Source organism: Poecilia formosa, unplaced genomic scaffold (assembly GCF_000485575.1).
Source record: "Poecilia formosa unplaced genomic scaffold, Poecilia_formosa-5.1.2 Scaffold66, whole genome shotgun sequence".
In the NCBI taxonomy this organism is placed as follows: domain Eukaryota; kingdom Metazoa; phylum Chordata; class Actinopteri; order Cyprinodontiformes; family Poeciliidae; genus Poecilia; species Poecilia formosa.
The window spans coordinates 802,501-817,727 of record NW_006800005.1 but is presented as its reverse complement, the minus strand read 5'-3'; the positions used below and the strand labels follow the sequence as shown (position 1 = coordinate 817,727).

The following is a 15,227-nucleotide window of genomic DNA, read 5'->3' as shown; positions in this document are numbered from 1 at the left end:
TAGATGTACTGATATGAAACGCTGGATTCTGCAGTGAGAGATTGTGCTTCTACATCCCTGGACAGAGCTGAAAAGATGGCCACTAACCCGTGGAAGGTTTCTGATTGGTGACAAAATGGAGGAAAATCGAAAGCCGACAAGAAAGACAGGAAGTAGCATTATTGCCTCATTACACTGAGGGTCGTCTCAATTACTGGGAGCAGACAGAGGCCACCTGATCCTGCCTCTGGAGGCGGACCCTCCCCATCTGAAGCAACGAGACATAAGCTTTCTATGCCTCTCCCTTCTGCATCACACCTCCCAAACCACATTCCCCTCACATTTACACACTGTTGAGCCCGCCGTGGTGCGTAGCCTGTGCGTCATCTGGCTCCCAACACATCTGAAGGACAGGTAATTTGCGATAAGAGGCCTCAAACACACAGAATCTCGCAGCTTTGGGCTGCTCTCCCGGGCATCGGAGTGATTTGACGGTCACGCCTAAGTGGATCATTGCAGAGCGTAATCATGGGGAAGATGCGCAAGTTGTGCAGTGTGTCATTTCGGGGAATGGTGCTGTAGGAGGGGATTGAGTGTACATCATGGAAAAAGACAAAATAACCTAAACAAAAACAGGAATATTAGATTTTTTTATAGAAAGAAGTTAGCTTCTCTCACACCTTGAGGTTTGCTGATTTGTTTTCCTTTATTTTATCAAAACGTACACGAATAAAATACAACAAAGGACTACATTAAAGAAGACATCAAAATGGGCAGCAGTAACAGGGGTCAAACAACTGAACATAGACCCATCCCAGCCCTGGTCCCACCCCCTTGAACACCCACAGTGCAGTAAGATAAAGACATGCCAACGATGTCTCACAGTTAGGCACTTGTTTTCCAAACCAAACCATCTTTGGCCGTAGTTGCTGTTGCGCAGGTTCAAATGGGCTGTCTGAACTCAATCGGTGTTGGTTATGGTGCAATCAGACAGCGATCATGCAAGTTTACGCAAAAAAGTTCTTTCGCATCGGCAGATCTTCTGTACCTGCATTGTTTGATGATGACCCAAAGATGGTTATAACATGGCAACCTCCACTGAGTAAACTTGAACAATATTTAAATCAACACAAGATGGTACAATAACTCACATGGTTACAGAAAGGATTCCACAAGGGAAAAGGAAACAAGCACTACATTGTAACACAGTTTACCTGAAAACAATACGTTGTATTTGCACAAGAAATACTGTAACCGATATGCTGTACAGTCTACATCAAAGGCATTGTTGTTGGCATTTCTCTTTTGGTACTAACCAGTACTTTTAGTCTCGGAAAGTCTTGCAAAAATAGATCAGTTTCTAATAAATTAAACGTCTTTAATTGACTTTAAATGTGATCTATTAAGCTACTCGTGCATCGTCTAACGTTGAGTGCGTTACAGTGTTTCATCCTCTCATGAAAACGCTGCGCACACTGGTAGCCCCGTCACGCTGTGGTTTGTTTGTTTTTTTCATAAAACATCCCTTCTGTAAAGGACTGACAAAGTTACATAAAACTGTCTGAGAAGCATAGTAGTCACACAGTATTTGGCAGTGAAAAAACAGTCCTAATGTATCCATGCACAATATCAACCACAGGCAAGGTCCACGTTCTGAACAAACGCATTAAGAACAACACAGTAAGACCATGAAAGGAGTGAACAACAATTTAAGAACCTGGAAGTGTGTTTGTGTGTCTGTGTGTGTCCACATGGCAGTGTGCACGCACACACCGGCATGTGTGTTTGGATGTGTGTGAATGTCAACAGCACAGTTGGTTTCCCAGGGAGACCAAAGACCTATGACTCATGCAGTGCATACGGCATTTTCTGGAATTTGAACAATATCGGAAGAATTATTATTTTCCCACAAAGCCCGGATATAATTACATATAATCATGTTAGAACCTTATAGAGTTCTCAAGAAGTTTACTGTGAAACCCACTCAATTCCACCCACACAGGTCTATTATAGACCAAACAGTTCATCCCTGGATTAGTTTTCCATTCTCCAGCTCTTCCCTTGTGGTGAGCACAATCCCCCTCAATCTTTTGTGTGTGTGTTTTTTTATGCCACATTGTCTCAGACTAGTCCAGTCTGTGGGTGGAGGTGTAAAGGGTAAGGTTGGTACAGCAGAGTCGATCCCCCTTGTGGTATGAAGTAGCTGCAGTAGCTAGGCTCTGCCAGATACGGGGCTGTGTGCTCGGCAAGGTATGGGGCTGGCTGGTAGAAGCACGTCACATGGTCTGTGTTGGGTATGATGTTCTGTTCGCCCAGAACCTTCAGAGCAAGAACTGTGATCATGTTCAGAGTCTGACGCCGTTCGTGTCCCATCAGGCACACCGTGCTGTCGTCTATGACCCGACGGAGGGTCATCAGGTACTGGTACTTACTCCTTTCCTCGCCGATGAAGTGGTTCTTCAAGTAAGACAGAATTTTCCTCTGCTGCTCCTGCACATCAGGGAAGTCAATGAAAAAGCGCGAGCACATGTATCGCTCCAGCGTCTTTATCTGAGTCTCGCTGGCTGGCCGGTAGTCTCTGACCAGCAGGTTGCTGTATTTCAACAAACCGCCACCTCTGATCTCTTCAGGGTTTCTGGTGGCAATCAGCCGATAGCGCAGGTGGTCCATTGCCGCCTCAAAGTCCCCATACATGCTCTCTGCCAAGACCTCAACTGCAGGCACTGAATCTGATGCTTGAGAGGGACTGCACAGGTCAGTTATTTCTGGGGCTGCTTTCAGAACGTCTTTATCATCAGGCACAGTGATGGATGCCTCAGTGGCTTTTGGAGGGGTTGGTACCGCTAAATCCCCAGGCTGAGGGTGAGGCAGAACTGGTGAGGTGGAACTTGGAATTGTGATTGGAAAAGAGACAGGCTCGACAACCTGAGGCAAAGAGGAGATATAACCATTTTCCTTTGTCTCCTCCAACTCTAAGGGCGAAACTCCTGACTGAGGAGAGGACAGGTCGCCATGCTCATTCTCGTCTGCATTTATTATCAAAGACTCTGTATCCGAAGATCCCTGAGGTAAAAGGTCACCAGACTCTGCTGGCGGGGTGAAACAGAGGAGTGGAGGGCTGAGGCAGGGGGACGGCGGCGTCGCGCAGAGTGGGGGAGGGCTAAGGCTGAGCATCGGAGGAGTGAGGTAAGGAGGTGAGCTGAGGCAAGAAGAGGTTGGGCTGAAACTTTGGGGTGGAGAGCTAAAGCTCGTTGGGCTCATGGTGCTTAACATTGGAGATGGGGGAGTCAAACATGGTGGAGGACTGGGACAAGGGGGCGAGGGTGTGTAGTGAGGAGGAGACAGGCTGAGTACTGGGGGGATGATGGTATGGGAAGACGGTAAACTAGGAGTAGTTTCTTGTGAAGTGACATTTGGCTGATTCAAGCTAATTTCTCTGGTCTGTTCCCCTGTCCCAGCTGGAGACTCTAAAGCTTTTTTCTCAGGGTCATGGGTGTTGGTGCTGGGTGTGTCCGCTGAGTCAAGAGGCTCTGATTCTTTGGGTTCAAAGACCCCTTGTTTCATGCAGGACTGAATTTGCTCATCCATATCTGTGGGTGTGTTTAACGTCTCTTTCAGGCTCGATTCAGACAAATCAGTCGTGTCCATCTTAGAGGAAGATACTTCTTGAGGTAACGGAGATGTGGGGTCTGGAGGTGATGGAAAAAGTATCTCAGGGTCTGGATCAGAAGCTGAGGTAAGATCAGGGTCTGAAGACGAGTAACTTGAAAGCTCAAGTTCAGGTCCAGAGTTTGGTTTGAGAGAGATACTTGTTGAAGATGAGTAACTTGAAAGCTCAAGTTCAGGTCCAGAGTTTGGTTTGAGAGAGATACTTGTTGGGACAGTTGAAGGGTCTGAAGTGGGAATCACTGGCTTCACATCAAACTCTTTGCTGGATTCACCTGCAGGGCAAGGGTTTAAATCTGTGTAGGCTGCAACAACAAGCTCACTTTCAGACACTCGGCTGGAGTGAGCGCTAGGCGTGACCTTTCTGCACATCCGCCTCGGGGGTTTCGGGGATGAATGTTTAAGCACCACCATGTGAGACAGTCTGTCAGAGACCTTAGAAGAAGGAGAGGAGGAGGTCTTTTTGTCAGAAACAAGGCCAGGTGGTGTGGGTAAATTATCCTGAGTATCTGAAGGGCTGATGGGATCAGAAGGGCTAGCTGTTTCCTCTGAGTTACCTGTGGATTGTGCGCTGTGAATCTCCAGTGTATCGTCCGTGTCAGTGGGCCGTGTGCTGCAGAGTGGAAGAGTGGAAGAGGTGGAGCAGGAACAATCAATACTCTGTGTGTCTTCTAAATGTTTCTCCTCTGATGCTGAAAACTCCTGTGTGATTTCACACGTTTTTCTATCACTTTCCCTTTCTGCTTCAATCTGCTCCCTGTTCTCTGTTTCCACTCTGCCTTCATCTTCTAACCCCGCCTCTATCTTTGCACATGAAGATGTGCATGTGTCCGAGGCAGACACGTGTTGAGTGTTATCTGCCTCATTGCTTCTCTGATCCTCTATGAAATGCTCAGATAAGTCTGTGTTATCAGATTGCTCGGTGCTGTCGGACTCCTCTGCAAGGTTTAGACACTCTGCCGGAGTTATTTTAGAAGCATTAGGCGTATCAGAACGTCCCATCTGCCCTGCGATTTCTCTCTTTTCATCAAGCGGTTTTGTGTAGTCAGCCAGTTCTTTCTGGACACAGGCTTCCTTGAGATTTGAACCTGTTGGTTGTTGGCCATCGCAGGACTTCGTTTCCTCCAGCTTGTCTGCTGTCGTTGACGGCTGAGACTGATCTACAAGCTCAGAGTTACATTTAGCTTCTGTTTGAGCCGGTGGCTCGGATTCATCAGAAGCTTGTTTCTTTTCTAACCCGGCGTTCATTGGTGCCTTTTCTTCATCATTCAAGTTGCCTTTGTGCTCAGACAAGTCCATCTCTGCAGATGCTTTCCCTTTGTCTCCTTTGGAGCTTTTCGTTTCTTCTGAATGCTCAGCTGGTTGTGAGAATTCGGTCTGAGACTCTTTTTCATGCACTTCCTCCCTCGGCTCTGTCCCACTTAGCTTGCCCCCTTGCTCATCGGACGAGTGGACGGTGGGCTTCTCTGCATCTGGAGCGAAGGTCTGACTGGGCTCAGGTGAAAAGGAGTTACTCTCACTTTCTGCTGACTGGTCCTTCAGCTTAACAGCATTTAGCTTGTGCATGACGTCCTGCTGCATGTAAGACTCTAGGAGTCGGTCCAGAATGATCTGGAAGGAGTCAACGCTGAACTCAAACTGGCGCCGAAGGGCACTCACGAATTTGAGCTCGAGGTTTTTGCCACTGTTGTTCGACAGCGAGATAAGACTCCAGCGGTCGTGTTCGTTGAAAACTTTGACCATTTTCTGAACATAGGCCTCCTTCATTGTGGCGCTGCTGATCCGCTCCCTGTTGACCCCGATGGGCAGGCAGTCCAGCAAGCAGCCCAGCACGGACTCTTTGATGACCTGGGGGAAGAAGAGGTCAACAACATGACAGTTTCAACCACTGACAGTGACCAGTGTAGTTTTGCTTCCCTTGTTTAACTAAAGCAGTGTTCGCGCGACCAGATATATTTTCTAAAATGGAAACAGCTGTGTTTGGACCCTGTTTTCCAAAAGCTGAAATTACAGCCTTTTTTGCACTTGTTGAGCCCTAACTTTAGATTTCAATGTAACATAAAAAATGTAATAACTAAAAGCATATAATTAATATTGTTTAGAAAAAGAGGAGCTACAATTATTTGAGTGTTTGGCCTAGTGCATCTTCAGTTGTTCTCTGAATACTTTTTGTATTTTGTTTTTGATTTTGTTCATGGTGATTGTTATCGCCCCCTACTGCTGTGGCACTGGTATCATAGTGTTTTTGATTGAAATCTCACAGACTATAATCATTTATTTTTAACAATGGAGAACAAAAACATCTTGAGCAATGTAGCTAAGGCCTAAATGTGACACTTCTTTGTTTGCTTATATAAGTGCAGCTAAATGATGGAAAGTTTCTGAATTTAAAAGAAAGCACATCAATTTTACTCCATATGTCAACCTTAAGTGCTTTGCTAAGAGTAAAGAGGTGCAGCCAAGCACAAGGCAGGCCTTACAAAATCAGAGTAAATGTTCCTCAGCTGTTATCGGAGGCTAGCATTAACTGTCACAGTATAGGACATCTAATGCTGGAATAAAAATAGAAGACCTGATGCTAATGCCTGCTTTTTCTCAACTTGTGTAAGAAAAAAAAACACACACACAAGAATTCACACCTGGAACTCCTCCTGGCTTGGCAGTTCCACTCCGAAGATGATGTCCAGGTCTTTGTAGCTCGTCCCGTTGTCCCGAACCAGGACATGGCTGGCCGTGGAGCCGTTCAGACGGACATCTCTGACCGTGATTCCCTGCTTCTGCAGCCTGGCCCGCACCGCTATGATAATATCACGGGGTCGCAGCTCCAGTGTGGGGAAGTTCCCGCGGCCGTGGATGGGCACCACTTCTGAAAGCACCTGATGCAGCACCTCCACCTGCTCTGAGTTCAGGCTGTGAAACCGCTGGCTGGGTTTCTTCTCAGACATGCTTCCTGCCCTGCGGGGGAAGAGCGCCAGGGTGGTAATGACACTTTATTACAACTCCTCATCAAGAGGTGCTACATGTTTAACTCGCATGCAGTCGCATTTTGTCACACAAGCACACACTTAGCACTCTGTAGTGCTCGGATGCAAGCTCCCTGCCAGTCTGCTGTCTGCAAGTCACAGCTTGGCTGACAGCTTTCCTACAATGCTAATGTAACTGCTGTGCTGCTAAACTGACACATGGAGCAAAGCACAGAAATGTGCTTTGGATAAATATCCATCCATTGCCCAACAACAAATTAAGGGGTGGTTTTTGAAGCCAGAAACACATTACAGTGTTTACCACCTACAACTTATGCCATTTTATTTTTTTATCAGTAATTTTTATTTTTTCATTTTTGTTGTTACCTGATTAGAATCTATCACATAGAAAATTAAAGGCACAGTTTGTTTTAATGGATGTGTTCTAAATTTAAATCTTTTTTTGTTTTGTTTTCCACCAGGGGACCAAGGGTTAATCGGAATGAGTCATCACCAGCAGACTGCATTAATCACGCCAACGTCACTAATTAAAGACACACATCTGTTTTTGTGTGTGCAGCACATGATGTGCACACGCTACTTGCACAGCGCTCCTACGAGGAAGGGCAAACTTTACTAAAACACCTCTCTGAAAGTTACAAAACTCACCAGAACAATTTCACAGCAGCTTATTCATTTTTAGTTTAGCCTTTTATGAGCTTCGTTTCTGCATGAAGTTGTCCCAGAGCTCCTACATCCCCCATTTAATCTGCACACAGCTTTTCCTTTGCATCCAACCAAAGTCTCCCCAGGCGGTATAGTGTAACATGATTAAGCGTGCAATTGCCTGAGCCTGTCGAAGTGTTTCTGCGGAGCGAGCGCTCATGTCTGAATGAGCAACTGTGGTTCATGCTAGCCCATTATGATCTTTTGTTTGCTTTAATCAATAGCTGTCACTCTAGGCTACAGCTGAGTGCTGCTGATTGCTATGATTTGTCAATAACAGTGGGCTAAAGACCAGGATACTAATGAGCAGTAATGGGATGCTTTCTGGTATCAGCTTGACTGACACCAGAAGGCTACAGTTTGGTACAACCGCAAACAATCTATTATGGGGAGTGTATGGATATAATTTAATCCAGACTGCATGCATCAACAAACACTGGAGCGACACTGCAGTTCGGACACTAAAGCAGCAAACGGCAGCCCTACAAAAAAAAAAACAATAACAACATTAAAGAAGTTATCTGATCTGATGAGACAATTGCATCCAACTTCAGCAAGATCAATTGGCGAAACAGTCACACATCCTGAATCAATAAACAGGGCTCCCATGTGCTGCCTCTGACCACATGCACAACAAAGCAATGTCTTGAGAAGACAAGACAGTGCAGGACTATATTCCTGCTGGCCCCTGTATCCCTGTGTCTCTACCCCCCTCCATCCTCTCTCCCCAATCCTCCCATATTCGCACTCTTCAGCAAACTTGCAGGCTGAGTGACTCATCCAGGCGTATCGGCTCAGCATGCACATAATCTATGGCCACTGGAAACACAACAAAAAGCTCAGGCTCCCTGCACTGAGCTGCATGCGAAACAGATGTAAACACATCATCTACAAAAGACGTATTCCGCTTGCTTTTTGAGCACCCCACCTAAAGAAGCCCACAGGTCAACAAATCTAGATACAGCTATGTTGTTCCTCTTGTTGTTCTTGGTAAGCATAAGCCTTAAAAAACAAAAAACAACTTTCTGGTTTTGACAGCATAAAGTTTTGAGATTTGAGCAAAAAACACGTGAGTAGACTATCAATGTCCAAGAATAAACAGAGCTTGTAGATTCTGATTACCTACCCAGCTGCTGGGTATTAAAGTTTGGGCTGTTTTGCATTTAGAGAGTTTAACAAGATGAAACGGAGCGTTTTGAGAAGAGTCATGTTGGGTTTTGCTTTGCCCTCCCGCTAATCATTTCATCATCCACTTATTTACACCTGAGATGCGCCGGGGAGGCAATTAAGCGCAAACGGCGCAGGGTCAGGGTTAGCAGATTAAAAACTTCACCTATAGCCTTGTGGAGGAAAGGGGGGTTCTTACCTGTTGCTGTGTTGTTGGAGGGAGCGACTAGCTCCTGGCTCGCGGGTGGAGTAAGACCTTCACCGTCCACCGAGCTACAGGTTCGGAGAAGTTCGTGTGTGTGTGTGTGTGTGTGTGTGTTTGTTTTCTAACGTCTCACTCCACTTCGGTCGGACTTGGTGCTGACTCGGCTCTGTCCCTTATAAGGCACGCGACGCTCGAATCTACGCGCGAGTTCATTCGGGCGCTGTCCCGGAGGCGCGTGGTGCTGAAATGAGGAGTGAAACGACTCCTCGCGCTCTTGTTTTCTCTCCCTCGGCCGCCTGGAGCGTAACGCAGTTTCCATGGCGACCTGCCGTCACTCAGTTATGACTGGGGGTGGGGGGAAGCGTGTATGTGTGGTGGAGGTGCGTGCTCGCAACGATAACGATGGGAAAAGAGGGCGTTACCGTATAAGAGCTACTTTGCGTGTGTAAGTATGAATGTGTATGACTAATTTGTGTGTGAACCCCGCGTTTATTAAATAATAACCAGTTAGTTAAGAGGAGAATATACTCTAATATGAGCAGGTGTGCTGCTTAAATTGAGTTTAGGAGTCAATAGGCTATCAGAGGCGCCGCCATGGAAGAGCCGCGGGACATAATGGCCACCCCTTTAAATCCCCATGACAGCCACAAATAAGACAGTCATTATGGTGTGTTTTCCTTACTCTCGAAAGTTTAGTTTTCTGAGTTCTCAGTCTGAAAAACAGAAAAAAAAATTCAAGAGTTTTACTCTTCAGTTAGAGCAGACCTTACTTATTTTCCAATATGGCCGCCGCTCACGGCCCATCATATCTGTAACAATTAAGCATGACGCATATCTGTATGTGAACATGTTCCTGTAGTGATTTAAGAAGAAGAATCCACTAAGTGCTTTTAAAACATAATTTCACAGTTTAACTTTATAAACGTGCTTAGACATTATTATAAGTGTATGATTCTTAATACATATTTTGCATTTATATTCAACTGCCCGTTTTTTGTTAAAAAAAACAAAACAAAACAAAAAACGAACCTGCTTTCGGCCATCATTCTTCTGCCTTTCCTGTTTGGCTAACACCTCTCACGTCACATCCGGAACACAGGAACGTGCGTGATTGGCTGAAATGAAGGAATACGTTCATTTTTTGCTTTTTTAGTGCAATTTACTGAGATCCTATTAGCCATGAGTCAGTTCAGGTGGATGATTCTCCTTTTGACAACTTAAGATTTTAATTGTTTTTTTTTTAAATATTCTTATATATAACTTATATTCTTTTTTAATATAAGTTATTGTGAGAAAATCTGATAATTTGATTCCAATAAATATATTCCAGCACTTAGAGGCGTTTTGGTTTGATTTGGGGTCTAGATTTGATAAGAGTCAACTAGCCAAACATGGATCAGAGATACAATAAACGGAAACAGGGTGTATCACAAAGTCTTCAGAGATTTATATGTAAATAAATGCATCAGAACTGAGACATTTTCTGACCATTTATCATAATAATTCTTAACAATAGTTTGCAATAGAAAGTAATCTCATACATACTAGTATGGGTATGTGGTTTTGAAATTGTTTGTTTACATTTACAAAGTAGTACAGAAAGAAATGTGTTGCATTGTGTTGGGACAAAATAGGGGCTTGAATTGAAAAACGTGTGAATTCACACAGAGCGACGTTAATTACCAGTGAGTGGCTCTTCTTTTCTCATTTTTCTTCCAGTTGCTGGATTTACAATTGTACTCTTGGTTGAGCTGTAAATTTTTAAAACATCTTCTCATTTAAGCTGTGAGAGACCCCATTGCTCAGAGCTGGGGCTTTGGGGAACTTCAGGATACCTGAAGGTGAAGGCAATGTTTTCAATTCGACCGATGATGTATAATATGATAGTTAATGTTTTCAAGTGCCTGCATACAAAAAGTAAAAGAAAAAAATTATAAAATTCTGTTTTGGGTAAAATACTTTTGTTATGACGTACCTCCATTTTTTTATTTTAAGATGGTGGCCATTTAAAAAAAATGTAACCTAAACATTATTGTAATGCTCCAATATTTAAAATCTGCCTCCAAATCTATGCCCTCCACATTATTATATATGACCACAACATGGCTGTTTCATGAATAAGTGCCATTTTAGATTTCAGAAATGAAGTTAAGGATTCACAAATCAAAACAGTTTTTTTAAGGAATCTGTAAACAGTGTGGAACATAATATGATAGATCAAGTAATCTCTGTTCAGTGTGGCATAATCCAGTTCAAGGTGGACCAAACTAAATATTTCAAACTTGCATCTAAAGTGAGTCAAATGCAATTGAAATTCCTTAAAAACATTGAAAGTGTGAATAAATTTAGTATAGAATAGAAATCAGTGAATAACATAAAACTATAATCTTCAGCAGCAGACCACTTCAGTATTGGCGCCCTGGGTGGTGAGCCATATAATAAAGAAAATCCTGCCACCAGAATCCTGTTGGCTGTTTATTTTAGAGAGTTGAATTTTTAAACAGTTCTCATGTGCTTCCCCTTTTCTCTCTCTCTCTCTCTCTCTCTCTCTCGGAGGAACATCTTTGGGCCTCTATCTGAAGCTGTGTCTACACAAAATGTCCAGGAGATTGTCTACAGTATGAGTCATCCATTCTGCTCCCTCCCCCAGACCAAAGCGCTAATCCCCCACCGCCCCGTCCCCAGCCCTTTTCGGATGGCCAGTGCGCCGTCCATTCACTGGAACCTTTTTCTATCTGGGCAGTGATCCTTATTTCGCCTCCTAATACTCACATTTTATGTCCCATGTCTTTAGTACACACACAAACACACGCACACAAACACACGCATACAAACACAAACATCTTTTGTAATCCTGTTTGGCCAGCCTTTCTCTCCACAGGCGTAATTAAAAATAATGGATGAAAAAGTAAAATAAACACGACTGAGCGCGTCGACACGCACGCACGCACGCACGCACGCACGGAAACATCAAAGCAGCCTTGTAGAAAAGGTCAATTTACTCCCTCACAAAAAAGCACTAATGACGTCACTAGACATGTCCCACAACCTACCGATACCGGTTATAAACTATTTTTAGACACCATAGAACTTTGGACACGCGCGCCTGTCCACTTCTCGAACAGTCGTGACGTAGAGGGCGCGAGCACGTCGTGCAGATCGTGATCATGTGTGACGACGGTGAAATGTTGGCAGACGCGGCAGCAATTTCATCCAAAGATAATGGCGAATGAAGATAGTTCACCCAACGTTCTCCAGCCGTCGTACTGGGATCTAGTCGGTTCTAGCGCATCCCGGCATCAGGAAAGTAAAAATAAAATGAAATAAAATCTAGAAAATATAGTCCGTAAGACAAAGCTCTATTTACTGTGCGAAAATGTAATAAAGAGCATAAAAAGAAAACAAAACCAAAAATACACAACAGAGGAGACGTCAATAAAGGAGGAATCTCTGAAACTAAAACAAAATAGCTAAATATTAGAGAAATATTTAATTCAGATACATGAAATAAAAAATTATAAATCATTATAATTAAGCAATTTCCATTTTGGGATCAATATAGCATGTCCTATTTTATTCTATTCTATTCTATAATAAAACTTTAGCATAATTAAACAATATTTACAAATCAATGTGAAACCGAACTACACGTCAAAATAATATTACGGATTAAATTAACTGAAGACGACTTTAAGCTTGCGATAAATCATCATAATTGCTTTTCTTTTTAATGCTAGCTATAAAGAAAAAACAAAAAAAACATAAGTCTTAGGTTTACTGTTTATCATTAAACTGCCGCTTCGTTGAACATAAACAAAAGCGGAAGTGAGAACAAGTGCACCCTCCCGTTACACTTGCAAAAAAAAAAAAAAAAAAATCTAAACAAGCCAGCGCTTGACTGAATGACTCTTTGTCTTTTTGAACAGCACCTAACTCGTCCCAGAAAGCCACCCACACCATGTCGAACATGGAGAGTATCCTTTCTGTGTACTTTGTCGCCCACCGCGGAACACACACACATTTACACTGTAGCAACCGTTGCTAACCATAAACTGTGTTTGGTCCCTAGCTAGCCCTGCCGTACACGCTCCTTGTAACTTCTCCCCCACTTCTCCCCTCCTCCGTCATTGAACGATGAAGGAAAACAGTGACAGCTGCCCGCTCGCTGTGTTGTTGCCGAGATGTTTAATGACTTTGGTTAATTTTTGACTAGTTTCTCAAAAAGAAAAGGGGGGGGGGGAAACACATCCTTCTGTCCCCTGCAATGACCTGGCTTTAATTTACCAAATGTTCCACTGTTGCGTCAGTAAAAACATAATTTCCACTATAACTGGAATATTGTCGTAAACTGTCCCTTGACTAGCTTTTACAAGAACACTTGTTTAACCTCAAGATTGCTGCCAAGGAGCTGCAGCACAACTCTAAGAAATGTGACAAAGAGGAGAAAGCAGAAAAGGCGAAAGCAAAGAAGGTTGGTTTTGTGTCTAACAGATGACAGGCTACAGTACAGCTGTAGCCTTTGTTGGAAGTAAATGTGCCTGGTTGTTTCTTAGGCTATCCAGAGGGGAAACATGGAGGTAGCTAGGATCCATGCAGAGAACGCCATCCGTCAGAAGCACCAGTCCATTAACTTACTGAGGATGAGTGCCCGTGTGGACGCTGTGGCCTCTAGGGTCCAGACTGCTGTCACTATGAACCAGGTTTTCTCTGTTTTCTTTGCAAATGAGCGCTGGTTTTACATAAGGTTTTTTTTTTTTCTTTTACACAAAAACAGATGTTATCTTTTTTGAGAGTAGTGGGACTCCTGTAGTGTCTTTCTGAAGTATTCATCATTACCCATGAACGTTTTCAGATTTTGTCACAGTACAACCATCTGGGCCAGGGGCAGTATCCCACGACCAACACAGATTTTTAGTTTCTTTTTTTTTAAATGAAGGCCGTGTTTTGCAAAACGTAGAGGTTCATATGAGGTGCATATGAATATAAACAATACTCAACTATTTGGAAATTATGAAGATATAGTACATTTTTTGTGGAGCATCTGATGTATTGGAGGGGGAATGTGAAATAATTTAGTAGAAAGGGCACCAAAACAGGCTCCAGCTCAGGGGTCCACATCCTTGTAAATTTGGCTCTGACAACCATGATGATTCATTTATGGGTATGTGAGGTGCTTCCACCCCCATCTTTCTCAGTAGGGAACATCTGTCCAGGATGTAGTTTCCTGTCAGACATAGTGTTTTGCATGAATACACATTTTTAAAGGGGTAGTATTATGCAAAATTTACTTTTATGAGCTGAACTTCTTGCTATAATTTTAGTCCCTCATCATAAACACACCTGGAGCATTTCCTTTGAGAAATCCTTTAGTCTCCATGGCAACCATTCAGCTGTGCAAATCGCCTGGTTGGACCTAGCTCTGCCTTGAAGATGGAGCTCCTCTTCAGAGCTGCAGTTTTTGGGCTTCCACCTCCCAGAGCAGCCCTCTCCCACTCAGCTCCTTCAGACTAGCCAGCAGCAATTAGCAAACAGCTGGCGGAATTGAGCATCAGCTGAGCTCACTATAGGAGCTACTTCTCAGAAAAACGCTGGTAAAAACGTTGCTAAAGGGTGAATAGAGGAGCCATGTTGTGATGACTTCCTGAAGGCAGAATTTCAGAAAGAGCAGGAGCTTTTAAAGAGAGAGGTCCAATTTCAAGATGCTAAATCAGGAAGTAAAATTTCTTTTAAGTCGTATCTGATGTATATTGCGTTTTTATGACAACTGAAAATAACATAGTTACTTGATTATCCTATGAAATGTCACCATGTGCCTGGAAAACACATCATTCTATCCCTTTAAGTTATGTTTTAACAGTTTAGTAATCACTTTTTCACACAGGGTGATGTAGGCTTGGATCTTTTCCTATCTTAATAATAGACATCTTAATTTAAAAACTGCATTTTGTGTTTACTTGCCTTGTTTTTGACTAATATTTAAATTAGTTTGATGTTGTGAAATACTGAAGTGTATCTGCTGCATCTCGTACGTTGACGTTTGTGGTTGTGTGATGACAAAATCGGAAGAATTTTAATAGACATGAATACTTTCCCAAGGCCGTGTATCTTCAGAGTGACTCACACTCTCTCTGGAAAACAGAGTTGTTGCTTAAAAATATTTCATAGTTCTCCTTCAGCCACGTACGAAAGAATCAGACGCTCGTAGAAATACATCCATCCATTCGTTATTTATACCTGAAAAATCCGGTTATTTATCACAAAGAGGGGATAACTGAGTGAGAAACAAACTTTAGACAGGTTTCCACTTCATCATAGAACCACGAGACAAGCAGCCATGCAGGCCCAATTATAAACCACCAATTAAACCTCCTGCAATAACAAAAAGCCCTTATCTTAAGATGNATCATATCTGTAACAATTAAGCATGACGCATATCTGTATGTGAACATGTTCCTGTAGTGATTTAAGAAGAAGAATCCACTAAGTGCTTTTAAAACATAATTTCACAGTTTAACTTTATA

At 43.2% G+C, this 15,227-nt stretch overlaps 2 protein-coding genes across 3 annotated transcripts; one reads left to right on the top strand and one right to left on the bottom strand.

Moving 5' to 3' along the window:
• Positions 1 to 660: 660 nt before the first annotated feature.
• LOC103139902 (SH3 domain-containing protein C23A1.17-like) lies at positions 661 to 8,978 on the bottom strand. Of its 2 annotated transcripts, XM_016672829.1 has the most exons (4): positions 8,701 to 8,978; positions 6,285 to 6,600; positions 3,806 to 5,493; positions 661 to 3,742 (listed from the first exon to the last, which is right to left on the bottom strand). In XM_016672829.1, the coding sequence occupies exons 2-4, from the start codon at positions 6,588 to 6,590 to the stop codon at positions 2,101 to 2,103; spliced, it is 3,636 nt and encodes a 1,211-aa protein (XP_016528315.1). In that variant the 5' UTR covers positions 6,591 to 6,600; positions 8,701 to 8,978; the 3' UTR covers positions 661 to 2,100. The 2 variants fall into 2 exon arrangements, with proteins under 2 accessions (XP_016528315.1, XP_016528314.1); XM_016672828.1 differs by having other exon boundaries at positions 661 to 5,493; positions 8,701 to 8,975.
• A 1,738-nt stretch (positions 8,979 to 10,716) lies between these two features.
• On the top strand, positions 10,717 to 13,801 carry LOC107836548 (charged multivesicular body protein 1b-like). The gene is made up of 4 exons (XM_016672830.1): positions 10,717 to 11,324; positions 12,633 to 12,680; positions 13,080 to 13,177; positions 13,260 to 13,801. The coding sequence occupies exons 1-4, from the start codon at positions 11,216 to 11,218 to the stop codon at positions 13,494 to 13,496; spliced, it is 492 nt and encodes a 163-aa protein (XP_016528316.1). The 5' UTR covers positions 10,717 to 11,215; the 3' UTR covers positions 13,497 to 13,801.
• The last annotated feature ends 1,426 nt before the right edge of the window (positions 13,802 to 15,227 follow it).

Excerpts from the sequence above, each read along its gene's own strand:
- LOC103139902 (XM_016672828.1), bottom strand. The coding sequence starts at position 6,590 with ATGTCTGAGAAGAAACCCAGCCAGCGGTTTCACAGCCTGAACTCAGAG. Across the intron at positions 5,494-6,284 it reads CAAGCCAGGAGGAGTTCCAG|GTCATCAAAGAGTCCGTGCT; the intron begins GTGTGAATTCTT and ends TTCTTCCCCCAG.
- LOC107836548 (XM_016672830.1), top strand. The coding sequence starts at position 11,216 with ATGTGCTTCCCCTTTTCTCTCTCTCTCTCTCTCTCTCTCTCTCGGAGG. Across the intron at positions 11,325-12,632 it reads TGTCCAGGAGATTGTCTACA|CACCTAACTCGTCCCAGAAA; the intron begins GTATGAGTCATC and ends CTTTTTGAACAG. Across the intron at positions 12,681-13,079 it reads CACCATGTCGAACATGGAGA|AACACTTGTTTAACCTCAAG; the intron begins GTATCCTTTCTG and ends AGCTTTTACAAG.